An 18,760-nucleotide genomic window follows, 5' to 3' on the forward strand; every position below is an offset into this window, starting at 1 on the left:
AGTCCAGAAGGGCAGTGCTTAGTGTCAAAAGGAGACAGACTTCCCTCATGTCCAAACAGAGCAGATTCAGGCAGGCAGGAACCTGAATTGTGACCAACATTGGTATCTGGTTTTGCAAAACTGAAGTCTACCATTTCCTGGCCATCTCTATTTATAGCCTTTACTCAGAACCTTGCTGAAAAATGTATTATGTATTGACAGTGGCATTTTGTGAACTCAGAGCTAATGGCTCCAGAAATAATCATCTTTGAGATTATTATAGTCTAACTTTTTCATATGTTAGGTCTGACATTTGCTTTGCACAGCTATGAATGCCTGTTTAAAACACAATAAGGTCTGAAATGCAGTATTTGTGATTTCACAAGCTGGAGAAATGTGTGGTGGATGTAAACTTTCAGGAGACAGTGCAGTAGTGTGTTGTGGACTGAGAGCCCTTTTTGTTGGAGCTGTGGTTGGTCTTTGGAGAGTTGAGCTGTGAGCACATGGAGCTGAGCTCTGCTGGCTTAGAAATCTTGTTTCATCTCTGGATGGTCTTCTGCCCTCTGAATCTCTCTGCATCCTTTCCTTTAAGACAGGGCTGGAGGCACCTTCCCCCTTTCACCAAGAGCTTGGGCATGAAGGCAGATTGGTTGCTGAAGTCATTAGAAGATGCCTGGTTTGATACCATCCACAACTTCTGCCAAGCTCCAGGTGTGCTCCTGCCCACGGGGCATTTTGGGAGCCTGAGGGAAAAACTGCAGGGGAAAAACTGCCCTGCTCTTGGCAGGTGTGAGATGGTGGCTTGCAAAATCGTTTCCCTGTTTCCATTGTCTTTTGAAAAGATAATTTCCTTCTTGCTGTCAATAACATAAATCCCATAATATGGTTAGTGCGCGGGAGACCAGTAAGTAATTTAGGAAGCAGCCTATGTTTAGAGTGCATCAAGTACTAATATAAAGAAGGAAAAAATCCGTGCACACCAGTTACAGTAATTAGTGGAAGGCACCAGTCCGAAGGGTAATGAGCTGCATTTTTAAAGCACAAGGAAATTAGATTTTTATAAATGTCAAACACAGTTATTGTCCTCCTTCCTTGAAACAGAGCTGAGCTGGCTGGAGCCCATTGTCTATCAATCAGCTTTGCTATGGATTAGACACATCCTGTCTCACACCAGGAATGTGCTTATTAGAAAAATATCACTGCACAAAGCATACAAGCTTTAACACTCAACCCATGTACTAATGGATACATGTACAATGAAACCCAGTATCACGTTACAAACCTTAAACTGACCTGAGATAATAAGATACAGAAATCTGAAAGGATACAGATGAGTGCTCTCTTTGTGTGCACAATTCTGACTACCTGGGACTTTAGTTTTCAAATAAAGGAGATAAAGTGAGGGAAGGTGACTTTTCCTCTTGGCTGCTTATGAAAAAAGCAAGCAGTAAGTCTTCTTCATAGTGACAGTGCTTGTAATCGGGAAGTGTCCAAATATTTTGTGTCTTGTACTGGTGTCTCCTGGGTAACTGTGGTTTCACAGAGGACTTTTCACTGTTTTTTGGTTCTTTCTTGGAGAAAAAGCAAATTTGTTTATACATCAAAGCTAGCTCTGTGAATTCGTCTTTCATTCATAATGAATAAAAATGTCGCCAGTATATATTAAGGCACTTCAGAAAATGGCTATCAGTTATTTGGAGAGAGTAAAGTGTGAGCAGAATAGAGGGCTTTGTAAAATCAACCCCCTTTCCTACATCTCTTTTTTAAGCATCTTACTTGAGGATAACAATCACCTGTCCATCCTTAGCCTGAGATTGTATCTTGTTCCCTCTCTGTAGGAGCTCTATTAGAAAGTAGCACAATCCTTCTTGATGTGGAAAAGTTTAAGGGTGGAGCCAAACTTTGAATTCCCTTTGGCAGTGATGAGATGCAGGTTCAAACTGCTGGTGTGGACTTTACCCCGTGCTAACCCAAATCTGAATGCTGCATATGCTGTTTCCAAGGTGGTTCTGTGTCAAACACATTCCATGGACGTGCTGTGTTGGGAGACCCAGCTCAGGGCTGGTGCAGGATGCTTTAGAGATGGCATGGTGGGGATCATGTGAGTCTGTGCTGTCCTCTCTACAGGAAATTCACCACATGGGCTATTCAGTCCAAGTTTGTTTTTCTGCAATCCTTTATTTGCAAGTGTTCTCCTTCTGGGCTTTTTGTCAGTTGCCTTTTTAATAATATCAAGTTTTCCGTCCAGTCTTCTTCAGCTCATTGTGTGCTTTTTTAATTTCTGCTTCAACTGATTGACGTTTCTGGTGTTGCTTGTAGGAAAAAAAGAGTAACTTGAGACTTCTATATTACACAAGCAAGATATTGAAAGATATTCCTACCATGCATGTGTCAGCAGACATGTGAACAGCACTTCCCAGTGAAAACTCCTAAGAATTTCTACTGGTTGCTTAAAGTCCTTACAAAACAGTGTTCCATAGGTTGAATCCATTAACACCCATCATGGAAAAGTGATCCAGCTATTTATTTGGCAGTAATTTTATTTATTTAAATTGGCTTTAGAAGCTAAAATTAACCCAGCTATTGGAGGAAAACAATGTGAGAATGTTACGAATATCTTTAAAGTGTTGAACACTATGAAGCAAATTAAACTAGTTTTCTGTGACTTTGGACAACTTTTAGTTCTGATAACTTCCCTTACTGTCTGTGCTACAGCTGCATCAACCCCTGTAAATTAAATAAAGAAACAATTCAAGACATTTCGGATGTAGCCTGGTAGTTAAATGGTAATCAGCAGCTGGTGATTAAAACATCCGTATGACTCAAATCACAAATCCAAAGTCAGCATTTACATTGTGCTAGCCTCATTAGCTGTGCACTTTAGTTAATTGGTAGTCTAGTGCAGGGGTTATTAGTTGGCCTTCTGGGCCAGGGATGTGAAGTGCTGCTGCCTCTCTGCCTGGCCCTCCCTGGGGAGCTCTGTGCTGCCCCTGCTCACTGCAGTGGTCTCTTCCCAGCACGGAGCATCGTTTGCAGTGCTCAGGTAAAAGCAGGTTTCCCACCTGCTGAAGGGAGCTCACACCCACATTGGTGACTGGTGTGTGTTTCATCACAGCCACTGCTGCCCATCCCTGGTCCCAACTCACATCACAGTTGTTGCACATTCCTGGTCCCATTAGGTCTTCAGGAAGCCTTGAGGCTGGAGCCTTCACTACATGAGGCACCTTCACTGGTGTCTGCAGCCTTGCCCGAGTTTTACACCTCTTTGCTGTCTCAGATGTTGTTCTGTGGTCTGGAGAAGCTTTTGTGTCTCCCCATGGAAAGTGGGAATGGTGGTGGTCCTCTGCCACAGTAATATCCACAGCTCTGCTGATGCACTTCTACTTCTGGAGACGTGGTCAGGGAGGAGGGCAGGAGTGGTGTGGGGAGCAGGTGCGTGGCAGGGGCAGCCACTGGCTTGATTTCCTCTGCAAGCCCAGACAGCTTCTGTTGGGAGCCCCTGCTCAGCAGCACATCTCCTGAAGGGGCTTTCTCTTCTGGCTGTTTTGGCTTTGGAAGCCACTGCAGGTTGTAGATTAACTGGAGATAGGTAACTACGCAACAGGCGGGGTGAACCTGGTTCTTGTCATTTGGCCTTCTGCCTTAAATAATCCCATCTGATGGTTTTATTTATTTATTTGAACTGCCTGTGACTGGTGTTCCAGTTGGGAGTTTGTCTGTCTGCCTCATGTCAGCACAAAAGAGTGAATCTGTGTGTCCTTGGAATGGAACCCTGCTTTTATCATGCTACGTCTCCATTACTCTATATTAAGCAATGGTTTTCTTCTTTGGGGTCTGTTGACTCTTATGTATCACCTGCACAGTAAAACCCACTGGGCTTCACAGACAAAACAAATCATTCTGCTATCAGCATGCGGATGTTGCGAAGTGTTGTCATGTTTGTACTATAACAGTTTTCCAATATTACCTCAGCTGTTCCCCATTTATTTTTAAAACACCACATGGGTCCAATCCTCATTATAAACCTAATTTTAAAGAATGCTGGAGGTAAAGCAACAAGGCTAAGAAAGATTAAGCCCTTCTACTAAGCCTGGAGACTCTTGAGTGCCAGGTATCTGCCTGAAGTCATTTTAGCATTAGGTGAAAGAGGAGCAAAAAAGAAGTGTTAATTGTAAAAAGCATGCTGTAGGCCCATTCTAGGCTTCATGCCAAGTCCTTAGATGGTCTTCTGTGGGGGGAGGATGATTCCCTTGCTATCACAAACCCACTGGATACAGTTCTGAGTTGCAATATAACCCATCAGAGTTCTGCAGGTGGCACAAAGATCTGCCTCTGTCCTTCACAAGTTTAAACTGAGGCACCTACTTTAACAGTGTGCTTGTCCAGGGTATTTTCTCTGAAGTTACTGGAGAGTGAGAAGATGTTAAAGAGGAGAAACCTCCAGAGAGCAGATCAGGCTTGAATAAGGTGCTGCCTCCAGTGTATCCCATGCAGACCTACACCACCTGTCCTGACAGCCCATGGGGAACCTGCCATTGCCTTTTGAGCCTGGGCTTCAGGGTTAATGGGATCACTCACAAATCCCACATTGCTGAGTCATGGAAAAGGTAGCTTAGATGGATCATGTCTGTCTCCTTCCTTATTCCCTAAAGCCAGCACTGCTCTTAGGAAGTTGTGTCAGCCAAACTGTGTGCTGCTCTTGTGCTGAGGCTGCCACAGTGAGTGTGAAGGACCTGTCACCATCAAATGTCCTTCCTCTGCTATGGCAGGTGTAGTTTGGCAGAGCCCAGGAGTAGGGCTGCTGGAATTGCTTCTGTTGTTGTATAGTGCTGTAAGACTAATATGGTGTCACCTATTTTAGCTTCCTGTGGTTTTTTTCCTAGAAATGCTTAATTTAGCACTTTAAATAGATGAGTGACCTGTGGGACATGCAAAAATATAAAAATTGTTCACTGTGTTTTCAATGCTTATTAATGTTTTCTGGGCACTTTTAGTTAACCATGGTGAGGAAGTTTCACTGAACAGATGCTGCTGTGTGGGATCACATTCACAGGTTTCTGTGAATGAGCTCTTATTTTTATTGGCATTCTGCAAGTTATAGGTATATGTTTTTGGTGAGTGGTTGGTTGTGTTCTTTTGGCTTACAAGGCACCACAGTGATGTTGTTTGAAGATAGTGAATGTTGGCTCCTGTTCTGGATGGCCAGTGGTATGAGCCTCTATAGAAACAGATTCTGCTTTAGGCTTCAGCAGCTCTTCTGGGAAAGAAGGAACCTACTGAAGCTGCATTTCCTGCTCCTAATACAAGCTTCTTTCAGCAGGAAACAGGCTCTGACTTCCAGCCATGTGTGTGCCTCTCCACAGCAAGCAGTAAGCCCCACAATGTATAGGCATGAAACGTCTTGTAATTCTGAAGCAGGGTGGATCAAACATGAAAGGAGAACTAGTGCCTAGTAAAATTGCAAAGCCATAAGGAATGTGAAAGTTTACTGACTAGGGGATTTTTTTTTTTCCTGCTGACTGAAGAGGGGCTTGTAGTAGAGCTGCCACCTCCATGGCTGGCAGAACCACCTCTTATGTCTGAGCAGAGTGGAAGTAATGAACCTCACTCTGCTGGTGCTTTTTGTGGCCCAAATCTGAGGGACAAGGTTTGGAAGAGGATATTACTGTGCAGGGGGGCTGCACTTAACATGTGCTTTGGACCCTTTGTCTGGCTCCCCTGAATGCTGCATGGCTGCTGTGCAAAGACAAGAACCTAATCTCTGCCACTTGCCAGCCCATTCCCCCAGATCAGGGAGGCCTCTGAAGACAGGTGGGGAACTGTGATGGGCAGGGCCACTAAGGACCCTGCCATCCATCTTGCTAAAGGTGCATTAAAAGGCTTTCATTCTTATTAATTATATGTATTTCTGGCAGGTTTTTACAATTTTTTTTAACAGTACAATATGTCCTTAATAATTTTCTTTTAAACAGGTGGAAGCCATGAAGAGAGTACTAGAAAGTCTCAACCTTAATATAGTTGAGATGGTGGATGAAAACGCTACCTTGGATGGTGGAGATGTCTTATTTACAGGTATAATGGTAGTGAATTTGTTGTTTACATGTTCTGACTGCCTTGAAGACTGCATGTTACCTGATACCAGCATAATAAAATGTCATTCCCCTGGTTTCCTGAATCAGTTGTTTCTAAATGTCACAAAGGTGGCTGAGAGGTGAGTTCTTAGTGCAACCCTCAGTGTCCTGCCTAGTACCTGGATAAATGGAGTAGCAGTGCACACACTACAATGAACAGCATTGTGCATACAGATTTTATTTCAGCTTGTAAAGTGCCAATAAGAAAAATGCTTTCAGTAGTCATCTGTCTGGGGTTGTTTCATATTTCTTATTACAAGCAGCTAACGTTCACCAGACTAATTTTCAGCAGTTTGATGCAGACAATTGTCACTAGTTCAATGAATTAAATGCAAAAAAATGCATTTTTCATTTATCAAGGATGTGGTGGAGCTGCCTGTAAGATGTCATGAGCCAGACACCTTACATGCATGGCTGATTTCAAAGATGAAGACACTGCCTGTGTTTTTTATGTCATTAAACCCATTAGGCATTTTCTCACATCAGCTGCACACAGGGTCACTCCCTGCCTGTGCTGAATAAGCCTGTTTGTTTTGATCAGCATCACAGTAGACTGGCTGCTGGCCTCAGTGCACCACGGGGAAAGAAGAGTCTGCTCCAGAGGCAGACCAGGAAGGGAAGCCTTTCTAAGGCAGTGCAGATCCAGCACTGATTTTCCCTGGTGCTGGAGGATGCCAATGACCACAGATCTGCCTTGAGACCAGAGGAAATCTCAAAGGGAGAGGGAAATGGTCAATCAGTGGTGTACTAATCCAGCCCAGCTGTTGTCTTTCCTGACCCAATGACTACTGCAGAGATTTAGAAGAGGAAGCTATTTATGTTTCTGGTTAAATGTGTCTTCTGGAAAAAGATTAATTGCTTTAGATTATCAGCTCACAATTGCAGGTTGCATTCTTTTATGCTGAATTTTCAGTTTAACTACTCAGTTTGAGAAAAGAAATACAGAACACGAAAATCCATTGAAGATTGCTTCAGAATGTCTCTAAAGCTAGTGTGATTTTTCATTCCAGGCAGAGAATTTTTCGTAGGTCTTTCCAGGCGGACAAATCAACGTGGTGCAGAAATTCTGGCTGACACATTTAAGGTTTGTAGATTCCTTCATGCCACAGGAAATACAAGCTGTCATTCACTGAACTAATTGAACAATTGTACTGGCCATGATATTTGTCATACTCATGTACTTGATATAAATAAAGACCTAATTAAAAAAAGTCCCAAAGGTACAAGTTGCTGAAAAGGTTTGACCATCCTGTAAAGTGATGTATGCTGAAATGTGAGATTGCTGCATAAAAATCAGTTGGGTAGTGGGAGGCTGTTATTTTTTGAGAACACATAAACACTCACTTTCTTCATGTTCTCATGTATCAGCCCTGTGTTCTTATTGCTGGTCCCTGGAGAAGTTTTATGTACCTACTGTTTAATTAAGCATTTTAATGTATTTCTTTATGGTTGCAGCAATAGTAGTATTTGAAACATGTTCTGGATTTTATGCCAGTCTCCAGGCAAGACAAGCTGGCCAGAGGAGTGTCATACTTAAACAGTTGACACTGTGCCCTGGGGTTGATAATTTGCAGAAAGTAATATTAATTATGGAATGTCTATATATAAGTATGGAACTAGGACACTTTAAAAATATTTATAGCACCCTTCTTTACTTCCATACAGGATTATGCTGTCTCCACAGTCCCTGTTCATGATTCTTTGCATCTGAAGAGCTTTTGCAGCATGGCTGGACCAAATTTGATTGCTATTGGATCAAGTGAAGCTGCACAGAAAGCCCTCAAGGTAAAGCACCTAAGAAAATATTCTAAAGAGCATATCTCTTTCTAGCCCTTTAAAAATATCTTCTTAAGGAAGATGGAATTTTAAAATACATATAGATCAGTGAAAGAGGAAACAACAACTACATGTCTCCTGTGTGTGGAATCCATAAAGAATGTCTATATCAGGCAAGAGAATGGTGATGTTGATTTAACTTTAGTTATCTTAAGGAAATAAACAGAACGTACAGGTTATTATTTACAGCTTTGCAGACCAAAAATCTGATAATTTGGTGTTAAAAGGGAGAAAGGAGATACAGTCAGACCAGTGGAGATATTCATTTCAGATATTGCCATGAGGAAATCTGTCTTTTAGAATTCACAGAGGGGAAGTAAATGTTCTGTGATAAAGGAGGGAGAGGCCCTACACTTGTATAGAGTGTTTATAAACTCAAGCAAAATTCAACTACAATACTGATTTTGCAGTGCTGCACTTTGAATTTGAGCCAGGGCTAATCTGAGAACTCATCAGTTTGATTAAACCCTCTGCACAGCTTGGCTAATCATGTTGCAGTGCTTCAATTTAGCTATTATAACCAAGAACATTTTTGTCTAACTTGATCAAATATTGCTGGTAACTAACCATCAAGTTAATACCAGCATTAATCAAAGTAAAGTAATAAGCAGAGATATTTTTAAAAGAACATGGTAATTAACAAGATAATCTAGCAGCCTCTGATTGTCTGGATATACTTTTAAAAATAAATCAACTCTGACAGTTTTCAGTGTGTTTCTCTGCACTGGACATTTAGCAGCACATTTTCATGTGTCTGAGGATAATGTTTGCTCACACCCTGCCAGCTGAGGTTAGGGAGTCTGGGCTGGAGCAGGGATTTGTCCCATAGGACATGCTTTTCTCATGCTCCTAGAGAGCTGACAGGTCACACCAGGCAGCTGTGTCATAGCAGCATATGGAGTTACCTAGAGCATGTTCCAGTGAGTTGGATCTGGCTGTTTCTTCAGGAGTCTTAATCTCTTCAGAGAAATTATTGGCAAACAAATGGGTATATTGTTTGTCTTGGAAATTATGGCATTTGCGGTGCTGCTCATCATCAGCTTCCCCTAACATTTGAATTCTTGCCTTTTGACAATATATTTGTATTTGTTAACTTGCCACCAAAGCAAAAAAAAATCCCGTTGACAATCAGCTTCTTGCAGTCTTGTGGAAATGCAGTGCAAGAGGATCTTGGAGGCACTGACACATGGAATTAAAAGCTGCTCCTTGGATTTCAGCAGATCAGCTGAGCTGTAGCAGTGCTGTCAGCTTTTCTCCTGTTACCCAGCAGAGTTTGAGGCAGTATAGTCCCCTGAGCTTCTGCCCAGTTTGTTGCCTGGCACAGCTCAGCATGCCACTCCTTTATTGTAATAGCTTGTTATTTTAAACCCCTCCCTCATGTTGCCATTTTTCATGAGTGGAAATGCAATCATACAAGCAAGATGATTGAGCTGTCTTTAACCATCTCTGGTAATTGAGTTGTTTTGCATGTTGTGTTAGGCAGCTACTACAAGTGAACTGCTACATCATGCTATGCCCACATTTTACATTTAAAACAGGATTTATCTGCTTACAATCTTATTTGAAATAGAGATTTTTCTTGATTGTTCTTACTGGTGCAACTTATGTATCCTTACAATACTTTAAGTATGTGTAATGTAAAGCACTGCAAGTGAGCTAGGAAATGAATCCACAGAGTTTAGGATAATAGACCACATGCTAGAAGCAGATAATAAATCAGAAGTGACATTTTAACCATTAAATCCTCTTCAGGTTTTGGCTAGTGTAGTGCATTTATTTGAACCGCAGCTGAAAAGTGGCACTTGAGGGAACTTGGTGAAAGAAAGAGACAGATTAAGTGCAGAAAGTGCTGGGGCCTCTGGTGGCTATCACATCTGAAACTTTAACTTCCCTCTGCTGTTTTCAGCATGTATTTAATTCCTTCTTGTAGTTAAACCTGTTTATAATTCTGACCATGTAATTCCGCATTGGAGCATTAGCTCAATGGCTGTTGGGACGATGAAGCCTGGGATTATTTTTCAGTTCTCTCACTGAGGCCAGGATTTCCTATAAACATGTCACCTTTAGGCTCTGAGCATGCACTGTCAGAGTTGCTGTGAATGTGAATAAGGACAGATTTGGGCTGCAACAGTGCCAGTCCTAATGTAGGGAGTTGATGTGGCAGTGCTGCAGGTGAACACTCTGCACCACTTTTTCCCCAAAAAGGGACAGCCCTCAGGTCTTGCTGGGACAGCAGAAGAACAGAAGCTGGCCCAGGACATAATCCAGTTCAGGTTCCAGCAGCAAAGGCAAAAGCTAGGCAAGATGATGATGGGAACTGTGACACAGCATCTATTGCACACTCCTTTCTGTATTACTAAATCCAGAAAAGCCACATTTGTGGCTGCTTGTATGGGTTGATACAGAGCACTATATCCCTCCACATTGTGATGAGTGAAGACTTGGACAGCAATAGATGATTGTGAACACAGTCCTTGATCAGACCATCTCTGTCACCCTTTGGATAACTCAGTAGTAATCCCAAAGGATCTGAGGGTTGCACATGTTGTTCCCAGCTTTGACAAGCTCAACCCTTCCCTTGTAAGCAGTATGGATTGTTATCTGTAGCAAAGTCCTGCTAAAAAAATTGTTCTCTCACCTGTCTGTCCTTTGGGTAGGCTCTGATACCAAGCACTGACCACAGGACCAGCCCTCAGGTCTCCCCACAGGACTGCTCTGGGGTCATGCAGGGTGTGTGGGGATTGCTGATGGATCTTGGAAGGGAGGGCACTCATCCCACCATATGGCCTGAGCTCAGTCCTGCAGTCAGCTGACCCTGGCATATTTCCTCTGAGATCTGGAATAACGGAGTGAAACATCTGGGATTTCAGTTGGTCATTCGAGAGGAGTGTATGCTAATTACAGAGGCAGTGTGGCCATGGCAGATGTCAGGACTGAGCAGCATTGCCAGTCTGCTGCAATGGTGCCAGGCAGAGCAGGTGATGCAGCTGATCATGTAATCCCTCGTGTCCCCTCACAGACTTGTCTTAGCAGGACCCAGAGCAGTGGTGACATCTGCCCTTTGGTGCTGGTCCTTGATATCTTGGAGTCCAGCTTCATTATTCAATGGGATTTCTTTATGGTCAGGACTTGGTTGGAATACCTACAGTAATGCAATGCCATGACTTTAGCAATATACCTTTCTTTTTTCCTCCTGCTTTCAATAAAAGCTGGGACATGATTGTCCTTCCTTGTTCTTGACTGTCTCAATTCAGTATCTTCTGGGGGGAGTGGAGCTGCTCATTCATCCCCTAAATTATTCCCTAGAGGATGCTATTGCTAGTGCAGCTGTTTTGACAGTGGTCAAGGGAGGCTTATCAAAACCACATCCTAAGGATAATGTAGAAAGGAGTCTCTTTTGGGTAACTATGCCCTTGGTCTGTATCCAAGCTGTGATCAGAGCAGAGCTTTTAAAGATTTTAGCACAGGGAGTTGTTCTCTCATTGTCAGTTGCCCCCATCCCTTTGATTAAAGGCATTTTGTTCTTACTCCATCTTGTGTAACTGAAGTCTCTGCAGTGTGCCAGCTTTTGAAGAGCTGAGTACTGTTTCCCTGCATGGGAGGAGGGTTATTACAGTGCCTGGATAAAGCAGAGGGGTTCCCAGTTCTGCCACAGTAGTGCCTCCAGACACGTAAGGGAAATCTTCATATCTCTGGTTTTCTTAGAAAACAGCCTATACTGCTATGCAGCAGGAAAAGGCTCAGCTAAATCTGCTTTACCTATTGTCTGTATAACAACCTTCTTTTCTAGTAATGCACAAGTTTGCGTGAAAACATTATCTCTTCTTCCTTAAGAATTAATCATTTGTGCCTCTGCTTATTCCCCGTATGAAGTCATAATCCTCTATTTATGCTATCACAATGGGTTGCTGTGGAAATCATTACCAATATTAATAACCCAAAGAAGATGACATCAGGTAGGGAATTAGCAGAAAGTGCAGATGTATACTAACTTATTTGTAATGTGGGAACAAAAAAGGGTTAGTGAAATACAAAGGACTGTTGAGAATTTTCCCCTTAAAGCTAAACATTAGAAAATGAGACTTTACTTCTCTCAGCCTTGTAGATAGGAAAATTACTCAATTTATATTCAGTCAACAAATTAACCAACTTACCAAGTTCTGTGTACTTTCCTTGATCCCCTTCTGATTCTTCATTACTTTATCAATTAGGGGTACACATCATCTCAGAGGATGTAGGTCTTCACTGAACGCCACATAAACTCCTACCTTAAAAAGTCAACTAGTTATGTTTTACTTTGAATTAATTTTAGATTATGTAATAGACACTGCACTTATCTGTGGGTTAGTGCTGTTTGGTTTGCATATGTGCAGAAATATCTTTGGAAGATAAAGATTCAAAAGTATATCTTTATAGACTACAGATTATTGTATTAATCAGTTTTGTTTGTTTGTTTGTTTGTAAAGGGTGAGGAAAGTGTCCCTTTCCATACATGTTTTTCCTCACCAGTAAGGCTGTCAGTCACAGGAGCTGGGTCAGAGGCTGAGTGAGATGTCATTTGCTTTGCGTAAATGGGGACTCATGTTTCTGTTCCTTTGCTTCTTTTTTTCCCCTTTTCCTATTCTCTCCCTGGGTTCCTGTTCCAAACGACAGGATGTTCGTGCTCTTGCCTTCTCGACTGAGAATAACAGCCCACGTAATCTGCTTCCTTTTCTCCTTCTCAGGTCATGGTTTCCCTTTGCAGTGGTCCTTGGCAGAGCTGGCAGGCAGGTGACAGTGTGGCCCTGAGGGATGGTGGCTCAGAGGGGCAGAGCAGTGTAGGTGTGCCTGTCAATGACACTTGGTGCCCTTTGCATCAGTGATGATGCAAAAGGTGCCCCGTGCCAGGAAAAGCTAAGGAGCAGGGTGGGAGAGGTTGCTTAAAAGAACTCTTCCTTCTGGAAAACATGACTGAGAGGGTGCAGCAGGGAGGCAAAGCCCAAAGCCCAGCTGCTGAGACCGTGGGTGGTGGGTGGAAATTAAAGCAACACTCTGGCTATAGTTGGACTAAGGAATTTGGTGTAATGACCATGGCAGACCAGGGCACTGCTGGCTTCAAAGACATCTTCAATGGAGTTTGTCTCTATAGGTCTATGCTGTCCTATCCTATATCTCTGTCAGACTTTTCAGTGCCTGACAAGAAGTCTTAGATCATTCTCCTTTGATTTATGCTGCTCACAGTGGTTGTGATGGCCCCTTCCTACTGAGTCTACTACACTGTTGTCTCATCTGCCTGTCTGCATATCACTACTGATAGATCTTGACAGTCCAGCAAGGTTGCTGGCTTTCACCTCCACTCCCTATCTTGGGATGCAAAAGTGGGTACCATCACCTCTCACCTGAGACTGGAGACACCCTACCATGCAGCACTAAAAAGGCTCTTCTGGATGCTGCAAGAATTTATGAAAAGCAGATTTGGCAGTCAGCGGTATTTTCCAAGTAACAAGCACTAATTTACCTTTCTCAGCTGTCCCTCCAGATGGCAGTGGACTGGTCAGGTGCCTGTCCTCATCTTCTGCCTTTGCTGCATAACAGCATAGCCTGACATTGTTCCCAGACAAGTGGTCTTTCCTCCAAGCAGAAAAGAAACATGCTGACCTTCCAAACTCCCATCCAGCCTGGGGGCATGTGACTGCCTATTGCTGTTATTCTCATCAGTTTTAGTTGCCCTGCACCATAAAAATACTTCATTTTTGTCATTGTAGGCGAAACCTTGAGGTAGTTTAATCTTTTCTCACACCTTTCATTCTCTTGGATTGCAGGCCAAGGGTTGCTTAAGCATCTGTCAAACAAGCCAAAGTTTAATGTGCTTTGAAAGAAAGGAGGTGGGATAGAAAAAATATCTTAAATAGTTTGACATGACTAGTTTTCTTTTAAGAATACTTTGACTTGAAGGATTTAAGAAAGGATAACTGAAAGCTGGTGAGGGAGTGATCCCATGGGTATAGAGTTACATACACTCAACTTGAGCTTAGATTTGATTTTTCTTTTAAATGTTGGGGTTCAGGGGAACAGTGCCTAATCAATACAAACATCAAACCCTGGAAATCTGGGCTTTTCTGTCAGGATCACACATGCATTTTTAACTATGGTGCTCAACGCCGTGCTCGGAAGAGGAATATTCAGTCTGTGTTTGGTTTTGCTTATGGGGAGTTGAAGATAAAAATGTGCATTGCAGGTGGGTTTGGTCACTCTCTCCTGCAGCAGTCTGGATATGAGTAGGTCCCAGAGTGAGTAGGCAGCAGGGCTCAGACTAGGTCCTTCCGGAAAGTTTGTAGCTAGGCTTGGCCTCTTTTAAAAGTGCATGCAGTCATCTTAGTTCTGTCAGTGATAACAGACCTGAAATGCATATACATTTTTCCTTCATGCATAATGCTGCTTCATAGTTAGGATTATTTAGCTTATCCATTACCTCAGTTGTCTGAGGACACACTATAAAAAAACTATAGAAAAGGCATTTTAGGCTATGTGAATGACTTCAGCATAAGGAAAGCATGACTAAGGGCTGAGAGAATGTGCAGTGAAAATTACCCTCTTTAGGCTAAAGAAAATTCCCAGAAACCTGGGCACGCGGGAAATGCCTGGCTCTTAACGTAGCTGGTTGTACAATGTTTGTGGACAGAAAGCCAGCCTCTATAAATGCATCATATTTTGGGATGTATCTGATAGAAAATACAATCAAAGGACCTTGCTTTTATCTCCTTTTCTCTGCCATGGAGTCAATCTGGCCAGGCCCATGTACTTAATGACTTCACATAATAGAAATACAGAAAACCACATGGGTCTGTAAAGTACCCTGATAGTGTCATATTGGTGCATTTCTGCTGCATCCAGAGCCTCCCTGTGGGGCAGATTTGGGGTGTTATTGCCTGGGGACTCCCTCAAGTAAGTGGCTTTTGAAATTTTACTGCAACAGTCAGGCATAGTTATAACAGTGATGAAAGCTTGCAAATATGATTTCCTTTTTATCTTAAGAGCTGAGGAAGAGAGTAATCTTGTATTGTCAAACTTCCAGTTAGTAATAAAAGCTTTCTTGTGGTGTTGTTCCAGCTAGCTGAGATCCCAGTCCCACTATCACAGTTTGAGCTGTGTCACAGAATTCACAGAGTCACTGGGTTGGAAGAGACCTTCAAGATCATTAAGTCCAACCCATGCCCTAACACCTCAACTAAACCATGGCACCGAGTGCCACATCCAGTCTTTTGTTAAACACTTCCAGGGATGATGACTCCACCACCTCCCCAGGCAGACCATTCTAGTATTTGATCACTCTCTCCATGAAAAACTTTTCCTAATATCCAACCTATATCTCCCCTGTAGCAGCTTGAGACTGTGTCCTCTTGTTCTGTCAGCTGCTGCCTGGTGAAAGAGAGCGACCCCCACCTGGCTACAGCCTCCTGTCAGGAAGTTATAAAGAGTGATAAGGTCACCCCCGAGTCTCCTTTTCTCCAGGCTAAACAACCCCAGCTCCCTCAGCCGTTCCTCACAGGGTTTGTGTTCCAAGAACCTCACCTCCCTCGCTGCCTCCTCTGGATGTGTTCAAGCATCTCAACACCCTTCCTAAACTGAGGGGCCCAGACTCAAACTCCTGTGCTGCTTTGTCTCACTTTCTCACTCAAGTTTTCTCATTTGTTTCTCAACTAATTCAACCACCATTTGTGTGCTTTTTAATATTAAAAGCAATCCTCGTAACATGCGCTTGGCATCATCTCCCAGGCTCCCAAAGCCAGTCCTTGAGGCACTAGAGCCCTGCCACTTGTCCTTTATTTCTGCTGGCTGCTGTAGTTCCCACTTCACCATTTTGCAGAAGTAAATGAATGGGGGACTTGTCTTTACCCTTCTGCTTAAGAATTCTTTCATAATTTCGTATGGAAGTGTTTCACAGTGTTTCACAATGTATTTCTGATGTTCCTACAGAAAACCTACAATATCAGAATTCAGTTTCCAAAGAGTGGAGAAAGAACAACTGTTTGGGAGCTTAGTGAAATCCACAGTGGCTTTTCTTCTACTGATACATGTATTTTAGTGCAGATTTAATAAATGTTTCCATCAGCAAGACTTAAAAACATTGTATGGGTAGGAAAAGGGAAGCTGCAGGTAGAGGACATGTCTGCTGACTCTGGTTACTGGGTGGAAGTGCCACACAGGGTGCAGGATGTCTGCAACATCAAGGATCAAGGAAAGCAGAATAAAACACATCTTGGGAACATAACAGAAACAAAATTATATATAAAAAAATTAACTGTGCTAAGGATATGAAAATACAAAATTACATCTGGTGAAGAAAAGATGCAAGGATTTTTGCCCAGAAAAACACATTAACCTTTTATGGAGGTAGATATGTCCTTGGGAACTTGGGAGAGTTTCATAACATGACAAGGAACAAGAAATGACAATCTGATAACACTTCCTCAAGAATGCATGGCATTCTTTGTTGTGAGTTTCATGTTCTCTGCGGGATGTGGATGACTCAGGCTAGAACATGAAAAATGTAGACCTATAAAGGAATTACTGACCATAGGCATGTGCAAGCATGAGTTCTTTGTTGCTTCCCAGTATGTTTTAGATCCTGTTATAAATCAGCTACATGTAGTATTTCTTTATTGAATGAGAAGTAGTACAGATGAATGACCTTGGAAACAACTGAATGACAAACTTCACTGTGCCTAAAATTGAAGTCTGCTTTCTGCTGTGTGATGTAAATATCAGGGTTCTCCCTGAGAAGGGAATTTAGTTGAAAAATCTTGTTAACAAAAGACCAGGTTTTTCTATAGGTAATATCAGTGTGAATATTTTAAGCTGAAAAAAGCGCCTTTTCTTTCTGTTTGCAACTTTGCAATGTGTGTAGGAACACAGGTGGGCTAGGGGAGAAATGGAAACACTTGCATTTACTTAGGCTTTCGGGAGGACCAAAGTGGGCTTGGAGCCTTGTTCAGTTCTGTGTTACTCTTGGTCTCTCTGAGGCTGAAGCTGAAGTAAAGCTGGAATGCTACAACTGGGAGTCAGGCATCTTCAAGCTTTTCCCATCCTTACTAAAACTGATCCGATCCAAAACATGGGATTGCATGCTTGTCGTGTCCTGAGAGTCTCTGTCTCTGAAATTCCAGCCAGCCAGGGTCTACATTTGTGCATGAGCCTTATATTTATAACCCCAGCCTCTGAAACCCAGCAGCTCTTCTGTTGCAAGGCGGGTATTGTGTTGTCCCCTTGGGAACGAGGATTAGCGCAGACGTGCCTGCTCGCTCCCCAGCACAGGTGCTTAGTGAAAGAGTAACTGCTTGCAAAGCAGAACGGAGGTCCTTGAAAAGAATTAAGATTGGGCTGATATCCAAGCTGGGAACCATTCCTGTCCTGTTTGGTTTAATTCATACTCATTATATAAATATTGAACAGTGGTTGCTTTCTTTGAAGGTGCTGAGTACCTATAGTCTCAATCAGTATCAGGAGCAGTTTTGCATACTCAGTGTGCAATCCTTGAGGAAAAGACCCCACAGAGGATGCTTACCAACCAAGTCTTACTTGCTGCTTGCAAGAACCATTGCACAAATGTTTTCTACTGCTCCTTTCAGTTAGGTTTAGTAGATTCTTCCGTAAAGGCAGAGATAAGAGGACACATCTGTACTTGCTGCATAGCAAAATGGCCCCTGACTGCCTCAGCAATCACAATTAGCTATTTCCGAAGATTTTGTTCTCCCATTACTTTGGAAGTGCTAATGTGTTTGATCTAAATAGCTGCACATTATGTCTCCTGGCAGACCATGCAGCAGATGAGCGACCATCGCTACGACAAGCTGACAGTGCCTGATGATGCCGCAGCAAACTGCATCTACTTAAACATTCCCAGCAAAGGGCACGTGCTGCTGCACCGAGCCCCCGAGGAGTACCCAGAGAGTGCAAAGGTGAGAGCCACACCAGGGCTGCCAGCCAGGCTCCTGGAAGCTCCCTTGCTGCACTGTGATGTGTGTGAATCCCCTAGCCAGAGGGCCATGTGCACTGTAAATATTCCTCTGGATTAACAGTGATGGGTTGGCTTGGCACCTACTGACAAATCCATGTCTGTTCCTTTTGTAAATACTTAGAGAGAGGGGAAAACAGAGGTGTGAAGTGTAATGATTTTCCTTTACATTTTCTTTCCTGAACAGGTATTTGAAAAGCTGAAGGACCACATGCTGATCCCAATAGCCAACACAGAACTGGAGAAAGTAGATGGGTTACTCACCTGTTGCTCTGTGCTTATTAACAAAGCTTCAGAATTATGAGTTTACAGAGTCCCTCCCTTGTAACTGGCAATAATGTTACACACAAGGTAGATGAATCTGTATCCACACTTCTATTGTTTTTATTGACAATCTACTGTACCACTGTGCTACTAACCCTTGTTTACAAATTTTTTGCATTGTGAATTTTTATTATGTCCTTGCAGATGGTATTTCAGGTGGATGTAGGGTTTGTTGGGAGCACATAACTGAAGTAAGTTAGTCCCATGGGCTAACAGAAGACAATTATAATGGCTAACCCTTAGCTTTAGTGATTTAACATATCTGTGTGAAAATTTTATGAAACCCAGCTAATTCTCAGTATTTCAAGCACCTCTGTTGTCTTTACACTGTTCTCTTCTGTCTTTTTACTCTTGCCTTCTTGCTCTATGTGTTTTTCTCCTTCCTCAGTCTTCTACTTTCAGTGGTGCAAAGTATTACGGGGACTGAAGAAAACTTAGTGGGCTCATGAACCAAGTACCTTTTGTGGTAGGGAAGCTTTCCATGCACTAGCTGGAA

At 42.7% G+C, this 18,760-nt stretch overlaps 1 protein-coding gene across 1 annotated transcript in view; it reads left to right on the forward strand.

The window, feature by feature from the left end:
• Positions 1-18,244, forward strand: part of DDAH1 (dimethylarginine dimethylaminohydrolase 1) — a 51,217-nt gene extending 32,973 nt beyond the window's left edge. Inside the window, exons 2-6 of the mRNA XM_062497505.1 lie at positions 5,952-6,051; positions 7,121-7,194; positions 7,776-7,895; positions 17,741-17,884; positions 18,128-18,244. Coding sequence (XP_062353489.1) covers positions 5,952-6,051; positions 7,121-7,194; positions 7,776-7,895; positions 17,741-17,884; positions 18,128-18,244 — 555 coding nt within the window. The remainder of the gene's footprint in view (positions 1-5,951; positions 6,052-7,120; positions 7,195-7,775; positions 7,896-17,740; positions 17,885-18,127) is intronic.
• The last annotated feature ends 516 nt before the right edge of the window (positions 18,245-18,760 follow it).

The sequence above is a fragment of the Cinclus cinclus genome, chromosome 8, assembly GCF_963662255.1.
Source record: "Cinclus cinclus chromosome 8, bCinCin1.1, whole genome shotgun sequence".
NCBI lineage: Eukaryota > Metazoa > Chordata > Aves > Passeriformes > Cinclidae > Cinclus > Cinclus cinclus.